The sequence below is a fragment of the Mustelus asterias genome, chromosome 4, assembly GCF_964213995.1.
Source record: "Mustelus asterias chromosome 4, sMusAst1.hap1.1, whole genome shotgun sequence".
Classification (NCBI taxonomy): Eukaryota; Metazoa; Chordata; class Chondrichthyes; order Carcharhiniformes; family Triakidae; genus Mustelus; species Mustelus asterias.
Genome location: NC_135804.1, coordinates 70,829,008 through 70,853,103, shown reverse-complemented (window position 1 = coordinate 70,853,103; position 24,096 = coordinate 70,829,008). Strand labels below are relative to the sequence as shown.

At 49.6% G+C, this 24,096-nt stretch overlaps 1 protein-coding gene across 1 annotated transcript in view; it reads right to left on the bottom strand.

Moving 5' to 3' along the window:
- LOC144492774 (septin-7-like) overlaps positions 1–24,096 on the bottom strand; it is a 121,699-nt gene that overhangs the window by 70,651 nt on the left and 26,952 nt on the right. Inside the window, exons 3-4 of the mRNA XM_078211192.1 lie at positions 7,884–7,990; positions 2,388–2,488 (exon numbers count right to left, since the gene is read on the bottom strand). Of these exons, the coding sequence (XP_078067318.1) occupies positions 2,388–2,488; positions 7,884–7,990 (208 nt within the window). The remainder of the gene's footprint in view (positions 1–2,387; positions 2,489–7,883; positions 7,991–24,096) is intronic.

Sequence of the window (24,096 nt, the reverse complement as noted above, 5' to 3'; positions counted from 1 at the left end):
GATAAATGGAAGAACCATAAAGGGTGTAGAGACGCAGAGGGACCTGGGTGTGCAAGTCCACAGATCTTTGAAGGTGACGTCACAGGTGGAGAAGGTGGTGAAGAAGGCATATGGCATGCTTGCCTTTATAGGACGGGGCATAGAGTATAAGAGTTGGGGTCTGATGTTGCAGATGTATAGAACGTTGGTTCGGCCGCATTTGGAATACTGCGTCCAGTTCTGGTCGCCACACTACCAGAAGGACGTGGAGGCTTTGGAGAGAGTACAGAGGAGGTTTACCAGGATGTTGCCTGGTATGGAGGGGCTTGGTTATGAGGAGAGATTGGGGAAACTGGGGTTGTTCTCCTTGGAAAGACGGAGGATGAGGGGAGACTTAATAGAGGTGTATAAAATTATGAAAGGCATAGATAGGGTGAACGGTGGGAAGCTTTTCCCCGGGTCGGTGGTGACGTTCACGAGGGGTCATAGGTTCAAGGTGAAGGGGGGGAGGTTTAACACAGATATCAGAAGGACATATTTCACACAGAGGGTCGTGGGGGCCTGGAATGTGTTGCCGGGCAAGGTGGTGGAGGCGGACACACTGGGAACGTTTAAGACTTATCTAGACAGCTATATGAACGGAGTGGGAATGGAGGGATACAAAAGAGTGGTCTAGTTTGGACCAGGGAGCGGCGCGGGCTAATTGTTCCTTGTTTCTCGTTTCAAGGCTTCATTCTATGATCATCTTGCTGGTGCCAGTACAGAGCGAGACTGCAGATAGTTGGGAACCTGTCTCGGGGGCAGGGAATTCATATGGTGTTCGTGGAAGTGGAAATGACTAGGGTTGGGAAGCATTTTCCGATCAGGGCCATTGTGATCTCCTGGACTCGTTTCGATCGCCTCAGGGGGTCGGAGAGGAATTTCCCAGATTTTTTTCCCCATATTGGCCCTGGGGTTTTCACTCTGGGTTTTCGCCTCTCCCTGGAGATCACATGGTCTGGAATGGGGGGGGTGGGGGTGAGTTAATAGGTTGTGATGAACAAAGCATCGTAGCTGTGAGGGACAGCTCGGTGGATAGGATATTGGTATGTAGATAGGCTGGAAAATTGGGCGGGGATCCTGGATTCAGGATTCAATCCTGGACCGGGGAGGGGCGCGGGCTTGGAGGGCCGAAGGGCCTGTTCCTGTGCTGTATTGTTCTTTGTTCTTTGATATGGTAAATAGATTTAAATGTTTATTTAAATAAATTATGTAGCTCCGCACTGGCTTCTGGTGCAGAGATGACGGTGCCAGAAATCCGGTGCTTGGAGACTCACGGAGGTAGTGGCACCCAGCATAGAGCCTGCGAAACACCCATGCAGCGCAGTGGGCTGGAAGAATCGCCCCCTTGGTCTTTCCAGATTTCAGAGTTCTGGTCTGGCAAAGTTACGGGGCAAATGGTGTCCCAGGCAGATTTCTTATGGACCACAGGACGAATGTTAAAAATAGAAGATAACACTGTAAGACACGGATTTGTTCGCCACATTTGAACAGTTGATATTATTAATAGTGTGCCGGGCACTGATAAATATCCCTCAGGTGATTGACCACATTGAATGATATTCTTTACTAACTGCATTCAGACTTCCTAGAATCATAGATAGTGAACCAAACAGTGGGTGCAGTCTGAAGTGTCAGACATAAAAAAAGAGATCTGGAGCATGGTTTACAAACTGGCTCTTGTTTGTGTTGTCTCTGGTCAAAATATGTGGTTAGATCTGGATGTCATATTCTTAAAGAAAGGCTATGAAAAAGAAACTCTACCACTGACAATTCCAATGGAAAGACACTGACAAATTGAAGATTGAAGTACAAGCAAACACTCAAGGAACAATGCAGTGTAAGAACTTCTGAACTTCCTGTTTATTTGCACTGGTATGATGACTGTCCTGTATCCAGTGCCAAAAATACAGATGATGAAGACTTGTATCCAAAATCTGACACTAACACAATTAATACTTTAAAAACTGAGCAGTGGGAAAAGATGTAAACTGTGTTTAGAAAGGACCTATGGAGGAACAGCAATTTTTTTCTTTATGATTGATGCTAACTTAATTACAGAGGGATGAGAAATCAAATGTCTTCACTCTGAGATATAGCCCAGAATGCCTGTATCTGTTTAGTTGGATATTTTACATATTGGAACGGTTCAGGAGCGAATTTTACCGTTCCGCATGTCACGGGAATGGTAGCAGGAGAGGGACGGACCATGGAAAGGTCTGTTGACCTCGAATGGAATTTTTTGGTTTTGGGGAGACGCAGCTGGAAAATCCCACCCTAAGTATCTCAGCAAGTGGAGGGAACCTGGGACGAGCAAACAGGCTAAATGTTGAATGTTTCATCTTTTTGCAGACAAATTCTGGACCTACCAGTTACTGTTGTCCACTGCATCTCCAAACCCTGGGGTGTCGACAATAGTCAGTGTGAGCTGCACACCTCCTTCTTTAACCAGAACATTTACTTTTTCAACCTGGAATCAAAGAGAGATAAACACCACTGAGACAACTATTTAAAAAGTATCCAAGTACTACAGAGGCTGGATGTGACCTGGAATGATGCCAATGGTGAGGCCAATATCTGTACTGGCTATAGTAGTTTATAAACCGGGATGTTGGATTTATGTCACATTGTCAGTAACCCCCACAGCTTGCCCCTGGTCTTGCATAATCTCACCAGCTGTTCTGTCTGGAGACAATACACATCTCTTTAACCTGTGTTGAATGCTCCCTCCACCCACATTATCTGTACCTTTAAGACCTGGCTGGCTGTAGAGATTTGCATTCTAATTAGTATTCTGTAACTTGATTTCTGTGTCTGTGCACTGTTGGAGAACAGAGACCACTCCATCTGACGAAGGAGCATTGCTCCGAAAGCTTATGGTATTTGCTACCAAATAAACCTGTTGGACTTTAACCTGGTGTTGTGAGACTTCTTACTGTGCTTACCCCAGTCCAACGCCGGCATCTCCACATCAGAAAGGTTTTTCCCAGCATCCAGATACACATACTCAGCATCCAGGCACGCGCAAACACACACGCACACAGTATACAGCCACACACACGCACACAGCATAGAGACACACTGACACACACATGCACACAGCATACAAACACACACACAGCATACAAACACACATACACAGCATACAGACACGCGCACACACAATAATTAGAGACATTCACATACCGCACAGACAGAAAAATACACTGCATTCCACACCGCACAGACAAGACAGACACCCATCGCACACAGACAAGACATCCATCCATACACACACCGCATACAGGCACAAAGACACACAAACACACACCGTGTACACACACACCACACAAGCACACACACCACACACAGACTCCACATGGGCAAACACAAACACACGCCGCACACACGCTGCACACAGACAGACCGCACACACATACATCACACACAGGCACACCGCACACACGTACACTCCACACACAGCCACACTCCGCACAGACACACTGCACAGACACACACACTGTACAGACACACAAGGGCCACGTACAGACACACACACATGCCACATACACACACACACAGCATGCAGAAACACGCACAGCATACAGGTACACACATGCATAGCATACAGACACACACAGAGCATGCAGACACACAGACAGCATACAGACACACATACACACAGCAATTAGAGATGCACACACACCGTACTGAGACAAACAAATACACCGCATTCCACCCCCACCCACACTGCACACAGACAACGCGCTCAGACACACACACTCCGCTCAGACACACACACTCCGCTCAGACACACACACTCCGCACACATATACACCCCGCAGACACATACACACTCCACACACAGACACATTCCACACACAGACACATTCCACACACACACACAAAGGCCACGTACAGACACAGCATACAGACACCGCATACACACATACAGCCACGTACAGACACACATATACACAGCATACAGACACCGCATACACACATACAGCCACGTACAGACACACATATACACAGCATACAGACACACACACCACGCACAGACACACAGCATGCAGACACACACAGCATATAGAGACACAGCATGCAGACATACGTACAGCATACAGACACACACATGCACAGCAATTAGAGACACACACACCGCCATAGAGACAGACAAATACACCGCATCCCACACCCACCCACACACTGCACACAGATAAGACACACACCAACAATGCACACAGACACACACACACCATACACAGACCCACACACCGCACACAAACACACACCGCAGACACACACACCGCGCAGACATACCGCACACACACACAGCATACAGACACGTACACACACAAAGACCGTACACATACACACACACACACACAGCATAGACACACACACCGTACAGAGACAGACAAATACACCGCATTCCACACCCACCCACACTGCACACAGACAAGAGACACACCCACGCACAGTCAAGAGATATCCACGCACAGACAAGACACACACCCACACGAATAATGCACACAGACACCCACACTACACACACAAACCACACACAGACCACAGAGACACACACCGCACATAGACACACTGCACAGACACACACATACACTAACAATGCACACAGACACACACACACTCTGTTCAGACACACACCACAGATGCACACAGCGCACATACACAAGACACACACCGCACACCATACACAGACACCACACAAACTCCACACACAGACACACACAAAGGCCACGTACAGACACACACACGTGCCACGTACAGACACACATACATACAGCATGCAGATACACACACGGCATACAGACACACACACACGGCATACAGACACACACACAGGACATACAGACACGTGCACACACAGCAATTAGAGACACACACCGCACAGAGACTGACAAATACCCACCCACACTGCACACAAAGACACACACCCAGGCAAACACACACCACACACACTGCACACAGACACACACTAACAACGCACACAGACACACACATACACACTCCACACACAGACAAACACACACATCGCACAGACACACACACACACTCCGCACACAGACACATACCGCACAGATACACACAGCACACATACACACACCGCATACAGACACACACAAACACACCTCGTATGGACACACGCACACAAGCCGCGTACAGACATATACACAGGCCGCTTACAGCTACACACACAACCAGGCCATGAACAGGCACACACACACACCACGTATAGACACACACTCACGCCGTGTACAGACATATACACATGCGCGAGGGCGCCACGCGCAGACACACACGCACGGCATACAGACACTCACACAGAGCATTAAGGCACGCGCGCATGGCACACAGCGCACACAGCACACGCACACACACCGCATACGCACACACACAACACACAGCACACACGCACAGCACACACACACCATACAGAGCATACACACCACACACACACAGCATACACAAACACACACAGCACACATACAGGCGCGCACACACAGACAGCAGACACCTGCACCGACATGCGCGCGGACACGCACACTCCGCGCGCGCAGACACGCACACTCCGCGCGCGCGCAGACACGCACACTCCGCGCGCGCGCGCGCAGACACGCACACTCCGCGCGCGGGCGCGCAGACACGCACACTCCGCGCGCGCGCGCAGACACGCACAATCCGCGCGCGCGCGCGCAGACACGCACACTCCGCGCGTGCGCGCGCAGACACGCACACTCCGCGCGCAGACACGCACACTCCGCGCGCGCAGACACGCACACTCCGCGCGCGCGCGCGCAGACACGCACACTCCGCGCGCGCGCGCGCAGACACGCACACTCCGCGCGCGCGCGCGCAGACACGCACACTCCGCGCGCGCGCGCGCAGACACGCACACTCCGCGCGCGCGCGCGCAGACACGCACACTCCGCGCGCGCGCGCGCAGACACGCACACTCCGCGCGCGCGCGCGCAGACACGCACACTGCGCGCGCGCGCGCGCAGACACGCACACTCCGCGCGCGCAGACACGCACATCCCGCGCGCGCAGACACGCACACTCCGCGCGCGCAGACACGCACACTCCGCGCGCGTGCACACACGCACACTCCGCGCGCGCGCAGACACGCACACTCCGCGCGCGCGCGCGCGCAGACACGCACACTCCGCGCGCGCGCGCGCAGACACGCACACTCCGCGCGCGCGCGCGCAGACACGCACACTCCGCGCGCGCGCGCGCGCAGACACGCACACTCCGCGCGCGCGCAGACACGCACACTCCGCGCGCGCGCGGACACGCACACTCCGCGCGCGCGCGCGCAGACACGCACACTCCGCGCGCGCGCAGACACGCACACTCCACGCGCACAGACACGCACACTCCGCGCGCACAGACACGCACACTCCGCGCGCACAGACACGCACACTCCGCGCGCGCAGACACGCACACTCCGCGCGCGCACAGAAACGCACACTCCGCGCGCGCACAGAAACGCACACTCCGCGCGCGCGCGCAGAAACGCACACTCCGCGCGCGCGCGCGCAGACACGCACACTCCGCGCGCGCGCGCAGACACGCACACTCCGCGCGCGCGCGCGCAGACACGCACACTCCGCGCGCGCGCAGACACGCACACTCCGCGCGCGCGCGCGCAGACACGCACACTCCGCGCGCGCGCGCAGACACGCACACTCCGCGCGCGCGCAGACACGCACACTCCGCGCGCGCAGACACGCACACTCCGCGCGCGCGCGCGCGCACAGACACGCACACTCCGCGCGCGCGCGCGCAGACACGCACACTCCGCGCGCGCGCGCGCAGACACGCGCAGACACGCACACTCCGCGCGCGCGCGCGCAGACACGCACACTCCGCGCGCGCGCGCGCAGACACGCACACTCCGCGCGCGCGCGCGCAGACACGCACACTCCGCGCGCGCGCGCGCAGACACGCACACTCCGCGCGCGCGCGCGCAGACACGCACACTCCGCGCGCGCGCGCGCAGACACGCACACTCCGCGCGCGCGCGCAGACACGCACACTCCGCGCGCGCGCGCACGCACGCACAGACACGCGCGCGCAGACACGCACACTCCGCGCGCGCGCAGACACGCACACTCCGCGCGCGCGCGCGCAGACACGCACACTCCGCGCGCGCCCAGACACGCACTCTCCGCGCGCGCGCGCAGACACGCACTCTCCGCGCGCGCGCGCAGACACGCACACTCCGCGCGCGCAGACACGCACACTCCGCGCGCGCAGACACGCACACTCCGCGCGCAGACACGCACACTCCGCGCGCGCGCAGACACGCACACTCCGCGCGCGCGCGCAGACACGCACACTCCGCGCGCGCGCGCAGACACGCACACTCCGCGCGCGCGCGCAGACACGCACACTCCGCGCGCGCGCGCAGACACGCACACTCCGCGCGCGCGCGCAGACACGCACACTCCGCGCGCGCGCACAGACACGCACACTCCGCGCGCACAGACACGCACACTCCGCGCGCACAGACACGCACACTCCGCGCGCACAGACACGCACACACCGCATCCAGGCGCGCACACACAGCATAGACACACATCGTATACAGATACACACACCACGTAGAGATGCACACCACGTAGAGACATGCACACACACTGCGTACAGACACACACACACACCAGAGATGCGCACACACACACACCGCATATAGAGACGCACACACACACACCACATATAGCGATACACACACACCGCATATAGCAATACACACACACACCACATATAGACATGCAGACACACTGCATAGAGATGCGCAACACACCGTGCGCATGCACGACGCACACACACACTCTCTCTCTCTGGCTGCAACTCACCTGTACAGTTTTCTTGATTCTGTGTGAGGGCCCAGGGTATTCCTTAGAGTACAGGTCTGACAGGAAGAGTGAATTGATCAATGTTGATTTCCCGAGTCCTGACTCTCCTATTAGGGAAGGAAAACATGAGGATCAGTCACAACCACACACGATGGTGAGCTAATTACTGCCATATGACACCAAGCACCCAGAATGCTGGGACCTAGGCTGGAAAATGTAGCCACGTTTCATTAATGATCCCAGTTGACTGCTGGATCACTCTGCTCCCTCGCAGGTCAGCTCCTGAGTTTAGGGGGTCTGGAGTGCTCTGCTCAGCCCGCTGCTCCCTCACAGGTCAGCTCGAGTATCTGGTATCCTCTGTCCCACTGCATCTCAAAGGTCAGCTCCCGAGTTTAACTCGGCTACTTAATCAGACTGTCTCTCATTCAGGTGATGTCTCTCCTGCTGCTCATGTGTCCACTTACTGTTGAGAGCCTGTCTTTGGAAATCTGGATCTTGCATAGGAGCTCCTGGAACGTTCAGTTTACACTTGTCCATGCAAAACCATAATAATTGCACTGAAGTATTTTACTGTGAGTTAACACTTTTGTGTAAATATCATGTGTCTTGAACTTGAAAATAATGATCCAAGGATACAGGGGTCTTGTGAACTAGACAGGCAAAGGAGTGGACGTCCTAAGAGCAGGAAAGGACCATTTGGCCTCTTAAGCCTGTCAACCGTTTATTAGAGCATGGTTGTTCTGTCAGAAGGAAGTTAACCTGAAGACACACTGTTAGTCGAACAACAAGTCCCAGATTACAGACCTTCTCTACGTCATTCAGTCATCAAGAGGACAGTGTTGGTCAAAATCCCAATTCATTATTTTCTTCTGGTTTCCCTCTTCCCATGGCACCTGTTCTTTTGGAAGAGCTTCATAAAACTCCGGTTTGGACGTGAGCTTTAGAATGTGACCATTTGTAATTCTTTCAAATAAGGAAGGATGAATCCCCAGGCCAAAACGAGATGTATCCTGGGCTGATGTGTGAGGCAAGGGATGAAATTGTATGGAGTCTGATGCTAATTTTCAAATCCTCTCTTGCCACCAGAGTGCCAGAGGACTGGAAGGAACCTCATGTCTCATATGCTACCATGATTCAAGAAGGGATAATTTCCCTACCATCAGTAGTCGGGAAATTATTGGAAAAAGTTCTGAGGAACAGAATTAATCATCACTTGGAGAGGAATGGCTTAATCAAAGATTAGCATTGTGAGGGGAGATCATGTCTAGCAAATCTGATTGAATTTTTCAAAGAGCTTTCTAGGTGTGTAGATAGAGCAGTACAATTGTAGTCTACATGGACTTCAGTAAGGCTTTTGACAAGGTCCTGTATGGCAGACTGGTCAAGAAGATAAGAGTCCATGGGATCCAGGGCAATTTGGCAAATTGATTCCAAAATTGGCTTACTGGCAGAACATAAGAAATAGGAGCAGGAGTAGGCCATCAAGCCCCTCGAGCCTGCCCCGCCATTCAATAAGATCATGGCTGATCTGAAGTGGATCATTTCCACTTACCCGCCTGATCCCCATAACCCCTAATTCCCTTTCCGATCAGGAATCCATCTATCCGTGATTTAAACATATTCAACGAGGTAGCCTCCACCACTTCAGTGGGCAGAGAATTCCAGAGATTCACCACCCTCCGAGAAGAAGTTCCTCCTCAACTCTGTCCTAAACTGACTCCACTTTATTTTGAAGCTGTGCCCTCTAGTTCTAGCTTTCTTTCCAAGTGGAAAGAATCTCTCCACCTCTACCCTATCCAGCCCCTTCATTATCTTATAGGTCTCTATAAGATCCCCCCTCAGCCTTCTAAATTCCAACGAGTACAAACCCAATCTGCTCAGTCTCTCCTTATAATCAACACCCCTCATCTCTGGTATCAACCTGGTGAACCTTCTCTGCACTCCCTCCAAGGCCAATATATCCTTCCGCAAATAAGGGGACCAATACTGCACACAGTATCCAGCTGCGGCCTCACCAATGCCCTGTACAGATGCAGCAAGACATCTCTGCTTTTATATTCTATCCCCCTTGCGATATAGGCCAATATGCCATTTGCCTTCTTGATCACCTGCAGACTGGGTTTTTGCATCTCATGCACAAGGACCCCCAGGTCCCTTTGCACAGTAGCATGTTGTAATTTTTTTCCATTTAGATAATAATCCAATTTGCTATTATTTCCTCCAAAGTGAATAACCTCGCATTTGTCAACGTTATACTCCATCTGCCAGATCCTCGCCCACTCACTCAGCCTGTCCAAATCTCTCTGCAGACCTTCTACGCCCTCCACACGATTCACTTTTCCACTTACCTTTGTGTCGTAGAACCATAGAAAATTACAGCTCAGAAACAGGCCTTTTGGCCCTTCTTGTCTGTGCCGAACCATTTTATGCCTAGTCCCACTGACCTGCACTTATAGAACCATAGAAAACTTTGCAAACTGCAAACTTTGTTACCCTACACTCAGTCCCCTCCTCCAGATCGTCTATATAAATGGTAAATAGTTGAGGCCCCAGTACCGATCCCTGTGGCACGTGGCGTGCCACCGCCAACCATCCGCCAACCAGAAAAGCACCCATTTATTCCGACTCTCTGCTTCCTGTCGGATAGCCAATTCCCAATCCACGCTAACACCCTACCCCCAGCTCCGTGTGACCCAATCTTCTTCAGCAACCTTTTGTGAGGCACCTTATCAAACGCCTTTTGGAAATCCAAAAACACCGCATCCACCAGTTCCCCTCCGTCAACTGCACTAGTCACATCTTCAGGCGGTAGAGGGTGTTGGTATAAGGTTGTTGTTGTAACTGGAAGCCTGTGTCCAGTGGTGTACCACAGGGAGCAATGCTGGGTCCCTTGCTGTTTGTGATGTACATTAATGATTTAGACATGAACGTGGGAGGTATGATCAACAAGTTTGCAGATGACACGAAGATTGGTGGTGTTGTAAATAGCAAGGAGAAAAGCTTTAGGCAACAGGACAATATAGACGGTTAAAAGGGCAGAACAGTGGCAAATGGAATTTAACCTTGAAAATTTTGAGGTAATGCATTCTAGGAGGACTAACAAGGCAAGGGGATACATACTAAACAGCAGGATGCTAGGAAGTACAGAGGACCAGAGGAACCTTGGGGTTCATGTGCAAGGATCCCTGAAGGCAGCGGAAAGGTAGATAAGGTGGTTAAGAATGCAAATAGAATACTTACCTTTATTAGCTGACATACAGAATATAAGAGCAGGGCGGTTACGATAGAGCTATGCAAAACACTGGTTACGTTATAGCCGTATGCAATTCTGGTCGCCACACTATCGGAGGATGCGATTGCACTAGAGAGGGTATAGAGGAGAGTCATCAGGATTTTGTCTGAGCTGGAGTGTTTCAGCTATGAAGAGAGGCTGGATAGGCTGGGGTTGTTTTCCTTCGAGCAGAGAACAAAGAAGAACAAAGAACAAAGAAAATTACAGCACAGGAACAGGCCCTTCGGCCCTCCAAGCCTGCACCGACCATCCTGCCCGACTTAACCAAAACCCCCTACCCTTCCGGGGACCATATCCCTCTATTCCCATCCTATTCATGTACCTGTCAAGACGCCCCTTAAAAGTCACGACCGTATCCGCTTCCACTACCTCCCCCGGCAACGAGTTCCAGGCACCCACTACTCTCTATGTAAAAAATCTGCCTCGTACATCTCCTTTAAACCTTGCCCTTCGCACCTTAAACCTATGCCCCCTAGTAATTGACTCTTCCACCCTGGGAAAAGCTTCTGACTATCCACGCCTCTCATAATCTTGTAGACTTCTATCAGGTCTCCCCTCAACCTCCGTCGCTCCAGTGAGAACAAACCAAGTTTCTCCAACCTCTCCTCATAGCTAATGCCCTCCATACCAGGCAACATCCTGGTAAATCTGTTCTGTACGCTCTCCAAAACCTCCACATCCTTCTGGTAGTGTGGCGACCAGAATAAGAACCATAGAACCATAGAAAATTGCAGCTCAGAAACAGGCCTTTTGGCCCTTCTTGTCTGTGCCGAACCATTTTTTGCCTAGTCCCACTGACCTGCACTTGGACCATATCCCTCCACACCCCTCTCATCCATGAACCCGTCCAAGTTTTTCTTAAATGTTAAAAGTGACCCCGCATTTACCACTTTATCTGGCAGCGCATTCCACACTCCCACCACTCTCTGCGTGAAGAAGCCCCCCCTAATATTCCCTTTAAACTTTTCTCCTTTCACCCTTAACCCATGCCCTCTGGTTTTTTTCTCCCCGAGCCTCAGCGGAAAAAGCCTGCTTGCATTCACTCTATCTATACCCATCAAAATCTTATACACCTCTATCAAATCTCCCCTCAATCTTCTACGCTCCAGGGAATAAAGTCCCAACCTATTCAATCTCTCTCTGTAACTCAGCTTCTCAAGTCCCGGCAACATCCTTGTGAACCTTCTCTGCACTCTTTCAACCTTATTTACATCCATCCTGTAACTAGGTGACCAAAACTGTACACAATACTCCAAATTCGGCCTCACCAATGCCTTATATAACCTTACCATAACACTCCAACTTTTATACTCGATACTCTGATTTATAAAGGCCAATGTACCAAAGGCACTCTTTACGACCCTATCCACCTGTGACGTCACTTTTAGGGAATTCTGTACCTGTATTCCCAGATCCCTCTGTTCAACTGCACTCTTCAGAGTCCTACCATTTACACTGTACGTTCTTCTTTGGTTTGTCCTTCCAAAGTGCAATATCTCACACTTGTCTGCGTTAAATTCCATTTGCCATTTTTCAGCCCATTTTTCTAGTTGGTCCAAATCCCTCTGCAAGCTTTGAAAACCTTCCTCACTGTCCACTACACCTCCAATTTTTGTATCATCAGCAAACTTGCTGATCCAATTTACCACATTGTCATCTATATCAATGATCTGGATGGTAAACAACAATGGACCCAACACCGATCCCTGCGGCACACCACTAGTCACAGGCCTCCACTCAGAGAAGCAATCCTCCACAACCACTCTCTGGCTTCTTCCATTGAGTTTATTTGGTAGCAAAAGCCACACAAGCTTTCGAAGCTCTAAGCCCCTTCTTCAGGTGAGTGGGAATTCTGTTCACAAACAGAGCTTATAAAGACACAGACTCAATTTACATGAATAATGGTTGGAATGCGAATATTTACAACTAATCAAGTCTTTAAGAAACAAAACAAGGGGAGTGGAAAGAGCATCAAGACAGGCTAAAAAGATGTGTATTGTCTCCAGACAAGACAGCCAGTGAAACTCTGCAGGTCCACGCAACTGTGGGAGTTACAAATAGTGTGACATGAACCCAATATTCCGGTTGAGGCCGTCCGCGTGTGTGCGGAACTTGGCTATCAGTTTCTGCTCAGCGACTCTGCGCTGTCGTGTGTCGCGAAGGCCGCCTTGGAGAACGCTTACCCGAATATCAGAGGCCGAATGCCTGTGACCGCTGAAGTGCTCCCCAACAGGAAGAGAACAGTCTTGCCTGGTGATTGTCGAGCGGTGTTCATTCATCCGTTGTCGCAGCGTCTGCATAGTTTCCCCAATGTACCATGCCTCGGGACATCCTTTCTTGCAGCGTATCAGGTAGACAACGTTGGCCGAGTTGCAAGAGTATGTACCGTGTACCTGGTGGATGGTGTTCTCACGTGAGATGATGGCATCTGTGTCGATGATCCGGCACGTCTTGCAGAGGTTGCTGTGGCAGGGTTGTGTGGTGTCGTGGTCACTGTTCTCCTGAAGGCTGGGTAGTTTGCTGCGGACAATGGTCTGTTTGAGGTTGTGCGGTTGTTTGAAGGCAAGAAGTGGGGATGTGGGGATGGCCTTGGCGAGATGTTCGTCTTCATCAATGACATGTTGAAGGCTCCGGAGGAGATGCCGTAGCTTCTCTGCTCCAGGGAAGTACTGGACAACGAAGGGTACTCTGTCCACTGTGTCCCGTGTTTGTCTTCTGAGGAGGTCGGTGCGGTTTTTCGCTGTGGCGCGTTGGAACTGTTGATCAATGAGTCTAGCGCCATATCCTGTTCTTATGAGGGCATCTTTCAGCGTCTGGAGGTGTCTGTTGCGATCCTCCTCATCCGAGCAGATCCTGTGTATACGGAGGGCTTGTCCGTAGGGGATGGCTTCTTTAACGTGTTTAGGGTGGAAGCTGGAGAAGTGGAGCATCGTGAGGTTATCCGTGGGCTTGCGGTACAGTGAGGTGCTGAGGTGACCGTCCTTAATGGAGATGCGTGTGTCCAAGAATGCAACCGATTCCGGAGAGTAGTCTATGGTGAGCCTGATGGTGGGATGGAACTTGTTGATGTCATCATAGAGTTGTTTCAGTGATTGTTCACCATGACTCCAAAGGAAGAAAATGTCATCGATGTATCTAGTGTATAGCATCGGTTGAAGGTCCCGTGCGGTGAAGAAGCCTTGTCCGAACCTGTGCATGAAGATGTTGGCATATTGAGATGCAAATTTGGTCCCAATGGCTGTTCCGTGTGTCTGGGTGAAGAACTGGTTGTTGAAGGTGAAGATATTGTGGTCCAGGATGAAGCGGATGAGATGTAAAATTGCATCTGGAAACTGGCAGTTGTTGGCGCTGAGCACTGAGGCCGTTGCAGCAATACCATCGTCATGGGGGATGCTGGTGTAGAGTGCCGAGACATCCATTGTGACGAGGAGCGCTCCTGGTTCAACTGCTCCATGTGTGCCGAGTTTCTGTAGGAAGTCCGTTGTGTCGCGACAAAAGCTGGGGGTTCTTTGTACAATGGGTTTCAGGATGCCCTAGACATAGCCGGAGAGGTTCTCGCACAGGGTCCCATTGCCCGATACAATGGGACGGCCGGGTGTGTTTGCCTTGTGTATCTTCGGGAGGCAGTAGAGATCTCCAACGCGGGGAGTACGTGGGATGAGAGCACGGAGGGTGTTCTGAAGGTCCGGATCAAAGGTCTTGATCAGAGTGTTGAGTTGACGGGTGTGTTCTTTGGTCGGATCTGCAGGTAACTGTCTGTAGTGTTCCTCGTTGTTGAGTTGTCGGTACACTTCTTTGCAGTAATCTGTTCTGTTCAGTATGACGATGGCCCATCCTTTGTCTGTACACCCATTGTACAAAGAACCCCCAGCTTTTGTCGCGACACGACGGACTTCCTACAGAAACTCGGCACACATGGAGCAGTTGAACCAGGAACGCTCCTCGTCACAATGGATGTCTCGGCACTCTACACCAGCATCCCCCATGACGATGGTATTGCTGCAACGGCCTCAGTGCTCAGCGCCAACAACTGCCAGTTTCCAGATGCAATTTTACATCTCATCCGCTTCATCCTGGACCACAATATCTTCACCTTCAACAACCAGTTCTTCATCCAGACACACGGAACAGCCATGGGGACCAAATTTGCACCTCAATATGCCAACATCTTCATGCACAGGTTCGAACAAGACTTCTTCACCGCACGGGACCTTCAACCGATGCTATACTCTAGATACATCGATGACATTTTCTTCCTTTGGAGTCATGGTGAACAATCACTGAAACAACTCTATGATGACATCAACAAGTTCCATCCCACCATCAGGCTCACCATAGACTACAGTCCGGAATCGGTTGCATTCTTGGACACGCGCATCTCCATTAAGGACGGTCACCTCAGCACCTCACTGTACCGCAAGCCCACGGATAACCTCACGATGCTCCACTTCTCCAGCTTCCACCCTAAACACGTTAAAGAAGCCATCCCCTACGGACAAGCCCTCCGTATACACAGGATCTGCTCGGATGAGGAGGATCGCAACAGACACCTCCAGACGCTGAAAGATGCCCTCATAAGAACAGGATATGGCGCTAGACTCATTGATCAACAGTTCCAACGCGCCACAGCGAAAAACCGCACCGACCTCCTCAGAAGACAAACACGGGACACAGTGGACAGAGTACCCTTCGTTGACCAGTACTTCCCTGGAGCGGAGAAGCTACGGCATCTCCTCCGGAGCCTTCAACATGTCATTGATGAAGACGAACATCTCGCCAAGGCCATCCCCACACCCCCACTTCTTGCCTTCAAACAACCGCACAACCTCAAACAGACCATTGTCCGCAGCAAACTACCCAGCCTTCAGGAGAACAGTGACCAAGACACCACACAACCCTGCCACAGCAACCTCTGCAAGACGTGCCGGATCATCGACACAGATGCCATCATCTCACGTGAGAACACCATCCACCAGGTACACGGTACATACTCTTGCAACTCGGCCAACGTTGTCTACCTGATACGCTGCAAGAAAGGATGTCCCGAGGCATGGTACATTGGGGAAACTATGCAGACGCTGCGACAACAGATGAATGAACACCGCTCGACAATCACCAGGCAAGACTGTTCTCTTCCTGTTGGGGAGCACTTCAGCAGTCACGGGCATTCGGCCTCTGATATTCGGGTAAGCGTTCTCCAAGGCGGCCTTCGCGACACACGACAGCGCAGAGTCGCTGAGCAGAAACTGATAGCCAAGTTCCGCACACACGTGGACGGCCTCAACCGGGATATTGGGTTCATGTCACACTATTTGTAACTCCCACAGTTGCGTGGACCTGCAGAGTTTCACTGGCTGTCTTGTCTGGAGACAATACACATCTTTTTAGCCTGTCTTCATGCTCTCTCCACTCCCATTGTTTTGTTTCTTAAAGACTGGATTAGTTGTAAGTATTCGCATTCCAACCATTATTCATGTAAATTGAGTCTGTGTCTTTATAAGCTCTGTTTGTGAACAGAATTCCCACTCACCTGAAGAAGGGGCTTGGAGCTTCGAAAGCTTGTGTGGCTTTTGCTACCAAATAAACCTGTTGGACTTTAACCTGGTGTTGTTTAACTTCTTACTGTGTTTACCCCAGTCCAACGCCGGCATCTCCACATAAGACCATAAGACATAGGAGCGGAAGTAAGGCCATTCGGCCCATCGAGTCCACTCCACCATTCAATCATGGTTGATTTCAACTCCATTTACCCGCTCTCTCCCCATAGCCCTTAATTCCTCGAGAAATCAAGAATTTATCAATTTCTGTCTTGAAGACGCTCAACGTCTCGGCCTCCACAGCCCTCTGTGGCAATGAATTCCACAGACCCACCACTCTCTGGCTGAAGAAATTTCTCCTCATCTCTGTTCTAAAGTGACTCCCTTTTATTCTAAGGCTGTGCCCCCGCGTCCTAGTCTCCCCTGTTAATGGAAACAACTTCCCTACGTCCATCCTATCTAAGCCGTTCATTATCTTGTAAGTTTCTATCAGATCTCCCCTCAACCTCCTAAACTCCAATGAATATAATCCCACGATCCTCAGACGTTCATCGTATGTCAGGCCTACCATTCCTGGGATCATCCGTGTGAATCTCCGCTGGACCCGCTCCAGTGCCAGTATGTCCTTCCTGAGGTGTGGGGCCCAAAATTGCTCACAGTACTCCAAATGGGGCCTAACCAGTGCTTTATAAAGCCTCAGAAGTACATCCCTGCTTTTGTATTCCAAGCCTCTTGAGATAAATGACAACATTACATTTGCTTTCTTAATTACGGACTCAACCTGCAAGTTTACCTTTAGAGAATCCTGGACTAGGACTCCCAAGTCCCTTTGCACTTTAGCATTATGAATTTTGTCACCGTTTAGAAAATAGTCCATGCCTCTATTCTTTTTTCCAAAGTGTACGACCTCGCACTTGCCCACGTTGAATTTCATCAGCCACTTCTTGGACCACTCTCCTAAACTGTCTAAATCTTTCTGCAGCCTCCCCACCTCCTCAATACTACCTGCCCCTCCACCTATCTTTGTATCATCGGCAAACTTGGCCAGAATGCTCCCAGTCCCGTCATCTAGATCGTTAATATATAAAGAGAACAGCTGTGGCCCCAACACTGAACCCTGCGGGACACCACTTGTCACCGGTTGCCATTCTGAGAAAGAACCTTTTATTCCAACTCTCTGCCTTCTGTCTGACAGCCAATCGTCAATCCATGTTAGTACCTTGCCTCGAATACCATGGGCAGTCTCCCGTGAGGCACCTTGTCAAAGGCCTTTTGGAAGTCAAGATAGATAACATCCATTGGCTCTCCTTGGTCTAACCTATTTGTTATCTCTTCAAAGAACTCTAACAGGTTTGTCAGGCACGACCTCCCCTTACTAAATCCATGCTGACATCACGTTCTTCCATTGAGCCAGTGTCTAATCCAATTTACTACCTCCCCTGTATAACTAGCGACTGAACCTTCCTAACTAACCTCCCATGAGGGACCTTGTCAAAGGCCTTGCTGAAATCCAGGTAGACAACATCCACCGCCTTCCCTTCATCCACTTTCCTGGTAACCTCCTCAAAAAACTCTAATAGATTGGTCAAACATGACCTACCACGCACAAAGCCATGTTGACTCTCCCTAATAAGTCCCTGTCTATCCAAATATTTGTAGATCCTATCCCTTATCACAATTGAACACTATTTCCAAGTGCGGCCTAACTAAGGTTCTATAAAGCTGCAACGACTTGCCAATTTTTAAACTCAATATCCCGGCCGATGAAGGCAAGCATGCCGTATGCCTTCTTGACTACCTTCTCCACCTGCATTGCCACTTTCAGTGACCTGTGTACCTGTACACCCAGATCCCTTTGCCTATCAATACTCTTAAGGGTCCTGCCAATTACTGTATATTTCCTATCTGTATTAGACCTTCCAAAATGCAGTACCTCACATTTGTCCGGATTAAACTCCATCTGCCATCTCTCTGCCCAAGTCTCCAACTGATCTATATCCTGCTGTATCCTCGGATGGTCCTCATCGCTATCCGCAAATCCACCAACCTTTGTGTCGTCCGCAAACTTACTAATCAATCCAGTTACATTTTCCTCCAAATCATTTATATATATATATATATATTACAAACAGCAAAGGTCGCAGCACTGATCCCTGAGGAACACCACTTGTCACAGCCCTCCATTCAGAAACACACCCTTCCACCCAGTCTGCCATGAGGGACCTTGTCAAAGGCCTTACTGAAGTTCATGTAGACAACATCCACTGCCCTACCCTCATCAATCATCTTCGTTGAGGAGGGACCTGATTGAGGTGCACAAAATTATAAGGAACATAGATGTGGTAGATAGGAAGGAGCTTTTTCCCATAGTCAAGGGGTCAGCAACCAGGCGGCATAGATTTAAGGTAAAAGACAGGAGATTTGAGGAAACACTTTTTCACTCAGAGGGTGATGGGAATCTGGAACTCACTGCCTGAAAGGGTGGTAGAGGAGTGAACCTTCACAACATTTAAGAAGCATTTGGATGAGCAACTGAAACGCCATAGCATACAAGGCTACAGACTAAGTGCTGGAAAATGGGTTTAGAATAGACAGCTGCCAACACATACATGATGGGCTGAAGATCTCTTTCTGTGATGTACAACTCTTATGAATCTTAACAGCCAGGCTATGGACAATTACCATATTTCTTAAAATCATGGTTCAATTTAACAAGCACAATTTCTCAGACTTGCCAAGCTGTAAATAATTCAGCTTTCCAACATCCCCTAGAAAATAACTCATTGTACGGTCAATCAATTGGGTGCACATTCCCATAATCAGCATTGTTTCTAAGTTTAGTAAAGTTGGCTTTCAATTTTTCTCATTTCCAACTCTACGTTTCTCAGTGGTGCTCTCTCTTCCCCAGGATCCTGAGTTGGTCTCTCTCAACCAGCATTACTAGAATAGATTACCTGGTTATTCAATTGCTTTGGGAACATTGATCGCCATGTTTCCAATATGACAATTGTGACACATTAAATATATATAGCTGGTCACAAAGTATTTTGAGACACCTTAATATTCCTCAATATGGGACAAATGCAGTGGTTGTTAGTGCCTGTTATGGTTGTTGCAATGTTATGGACTGAAACAGGCTGGTAGTTCAGGAGTCCCCTGGGGTCTCGGTCGCAAATTGGTATTCCATTTTGGAGGCTGATGATGGTGCTGGTTCCTCCAGGGAGTTCAGATAGAGCCAAACTTCTGGCACCACAAGCACAGAATCATAGAATCTACGGCACGGAGACAGGGCCTTTGGCCCAAACTGGTCTATGTTGATCAAAATGCCCATCTAAGCTAACCCCATTTGCCTGCATTTGGCCCATATCCCTCTAAACCTTTTCTATCCATGTATCGTCCAAATGCCTTTTAAATATTGTCAATGTCCCTGCCTCAGCCATTTCCTCCAGCAGCTCATTCTCACACGATCACGAGGGGTCACGGGCTCAAGCTGAGAGGGGCGAAGTATAACTCAGACATCAGAGGGACGTTTTTTACACAGAGGGTGGTGGGGGCCTGGAATGCGCTGCCAAGTAGGGTGGTGGAGGCGGACACGCTGACATCGTTTAAGACTTACCTGGATAGTCACATGAGCAGCCTGGGAATGGAGGGATACAAACGATTGGTCTAGTTGGACCAAGGAGCGGCACAGGCTTGGAGGGCCGAAGGGCCTGTTTCCTGTGCTGTACTGTTCTTTGTTCTTTGTTGTTTATTCCACATACATGCCCCACTCTGTGTAAAAAAGTTGCTCCTCGGGTTCCCATTAATTCTTTCCCCTCTTAACTTAAACCTATGCTCTCTAGTTCCTGATTCCCCAACACTGGGAGAAAGAGTGCATTCACCCTATCCATGCCTCGTATGATCTTGTACATCTCTATAAGGTCACCCCTCAGTCTTCTATGCTCTGAAGAAAAAAGGCCTAGCCTGTCCAATCTCTCCTTATAACTCAGTCCCTTGAGTCTTGGCATCATTCTTGTAAATCTACAGGAATGGAGGAAGAGAGGAAGAGCAATAGTAATAGAGGATTCTATAGTCAGCGGAACAGATAGCGTTACTGTGGCCATCAATATGACTCCAGGATGGTGTGTTGCCTCCCTGGTGCTCAGGTCTGGGATACCACTGGATGGCTGTACGGCATCCTGAAGTGGGAGGGCGATAAGGCAGGGGCCATGGTACATGCTGGTACTAATGACATAGGTAGAAAGAGGGATGAGGTATTGCATCACGAATTCAGGCAGCGAGGCAGTAGACTAAAAAGCAGGGCCTCTTGGGTTGTAATCTCTGGATTACTCCCAGTGCCACGTTGTAGCGAGCACAAAAATAGGAGAATAGCATAGATGAATGCATGGCTTAAGAGTTGGTGCAAGAGGGAGGGTTTTAGATTCTTGGATCACTAGGATCATTTCTGGGGAAGTAAGCAAGACGGTCTACATCTGAACCAAAGTGGGACTAACATCCTTGCGGGACGTTTTGCTAGTGCTGTTGGGAAGAGTTTAAACTAATTCAGCAGAGGGGGGTGACACAGACTGTTAGCAAAATAGGGACACAGAATCATACAGTAAAACAATCACATCGGAGGAAGTGCAAATGTATTCAGTTTCAAGGGAGTAAGGCATGGCTGGATTGTCTCTACTTCAATGTCAGGCGTATTGCAGGTAAAATAGATGAGTTAAGGGTTTACTTGTGGACCTGTGATATAGTAGCCATCACAGAAACATGGTTGAGGGAGGGGCAGGATTGGCAACTTAACATTCTGGGATATAGAATCTTCAGGCGAGACAGGGGAGAGGGGTTAAAGAGTGGGAGGCATTGCATTATTAGTTGAGTTAGTTACTGCAGTAAGAGATGATATCTTGGAGGGGACATCAAATGAAGATTTCTATGTAGAGTTTAGGAATAAAAAGGGGGCAGCCACATTGCTAGGTCCATAGAATAGAATCCCCACAGTACAGAAGGAAGCTATTCGGCCCATTGCGTCTGTGCTGACCACAATCCCACCCAGGCCCTATTCCCCTAACCCCACACATTTACCCTGCTAATCCCCTGACACTAGAGTCAATTTAGCATGGCCAATAAACCTAACCTGCACATCTTTGGACTGTGGGAGGAAATTAGAGCACCCGGAGGAAACCCAAGCAGACACAGGGAGAAAGTGCAAACTCCACACAGTGACCCGAGGCCAGAACTGAACCTGGGTCCCCGGCGCTGTGAGGCCGCAGTGCTAGCCACTGTGCCACCGTGCCGTCCTGGTGTTTATTATAGACTCGCAGATAGTCAGTGGGAAATTGAGGAGCAAATATGTGCACAATTTGTGGAAGTGTGTAAAAATACTAATAGGGGAATTATAATAGGTGATTTCAACTTTCCCAACATTAACTGGGATAGACAGTGGTAAGGGCTTGGGTGGAGTGGATTTCTTAAAATGTGCAAAGGAAAACTTTTTAGGTCAATATGTAGAGGGGCCAAGAAGGGAAGGAGCTGTGCTGGCTCTAATTCTGGGGAATGAAACCGGACAGGGAGCTGGGGTGGTCGTGGGGGAGCATTTTAGCGATAGCGATCACATGGTACAATTTAAGCTTGTTATGGAGAAAGAAATAGATACGTTGCAAAAAATAAGTTTTAGTATGGGAAAGAGCAGATTTTAGCAAAATAAGGCAGGATCTGGCAATGGTAGACTGGGAACAGCTACTAATGAGGAATCTATAGAAGAGCTGGGGGGGTTAGGGGGGCCGGGGGAGGGCGGGGTTGGAGCAGGGAGTTCAACCAGGAAATGGGGAGGGTACAAAACCCAGCATGTTCCCTCTAGGGTGATAAGAAGCAACAAGCCCAGAGAACCATGGATGACCAGAGATATTCAGGATATGTTGTGAAGGAAAAGAAAGGCTTTTAGCAGGTGCAAGGGGAGCAAATCAGAGGGGGCATTAGTGAAGTACAGAAAGTGCAGGATGAAGCTTAAGAAAGCAATTAGGAATGCAAAGAGGAGATATGAGAAAGCTCTGGCTGGTAAAAGTAGGTAAAATCCCAAGATATTCTGTAAGTGCATTAATGGGAAGAGGATAACCAGGGAAAGAGTAAGCCCAATAGGGACCAAGGGGGCAATCTGTGGGTGGAACCAGAGGACATTGGTAAAGTATTGAACAAATACTTCACATCCGTCTTCATCCTAGTGAATGAGAATGGAGGTATGGAATTCAGGGAGACAGACTGCAAGGTCCTTGAGCAAATTCACATAGTTGTATTGAAGGCTTAAAAGTGGACAAGTCTCCATGTCCAAATGAATTGTGTTCCAGGCTGCTGTGGAAGGCAAAGGAGGAGATTGCAGAGGCTCTGACCTAAATTCTTAATTCCTCTCTGACCACGGAGGAGTTACCAGAAGACTAGAGAACAGCTAATGTGGTTCTGCTATTTAAGAAGGGTTGTAGAAATAAGACAGGGAGCTACAGACCAGTGAGTTTCATGACAGTGGTAGGGAAACTATTGGAAAAAATTCTGAAGGAGAGCATCTATCTCCACTTGGAGAATTGATCAGGGATAGTCAGCATGGCTTCGTCAGAGGGAAGTCATGCCTAACAAATTTGAGTGAATATTTTGAGGAGGCGGCAAGGCATATAGATGAGCGTAATGCAGTTGATGTCGTTTATATGGATTCAGCAAAGCCTTTCACAAGGTCCCACATGGGAGACTTTATAATGAAGGCGCACATGAGATATAGGGTAATTTGATAAAGTGGATTCATAATTGGCACAGTTGTAGGAGATAGAGGGTGATGACAGAAAGCTGCTTTAGTAACTGCGAGCGAGTGTAGCACAGGGATCTGTGCTGGGTCCCTGTTATTCATCATTTATATAAACAACTATGTAGGATGAGTAAATTTGTGGATAGCACAAAGATCAGCTGTGGTTAACAGTAATGCTGCATGTCTTGGGCTACAAGATATAGAAGGATGGACAAATGGGCAGATAAGTGGCAAATGGAATTTAACCCTGAAAAGTGTGACGTGATACACTTTGGAAGGAGTAATTTGACAAGGAAGTAGTCAATGAACAGCTTGACACTTGGAAGTTCTGTTTGTCCACAGATCTCTGAAGGCAGAAGGGCATGTTAGTAGGGTAGTGAAAAAGGCACGTGGGACACTTGTCTTTAACAATAAAGGCATAGAATATAAACGCAGGAAAGTCATATTGGAGATGAACTATGTGAGGCCATTGCTAGAGTACGTTGTGTGTAATTCTGGTCACCGTGTTATCGGAAAGATGTGACTGCACTGGAGGGATTGCAAAGGAGGTTCACCAGGATGCTGCCTGGGATGGAATATTTAAGTTAGGAAGAGAGGTTGGATAGGCTT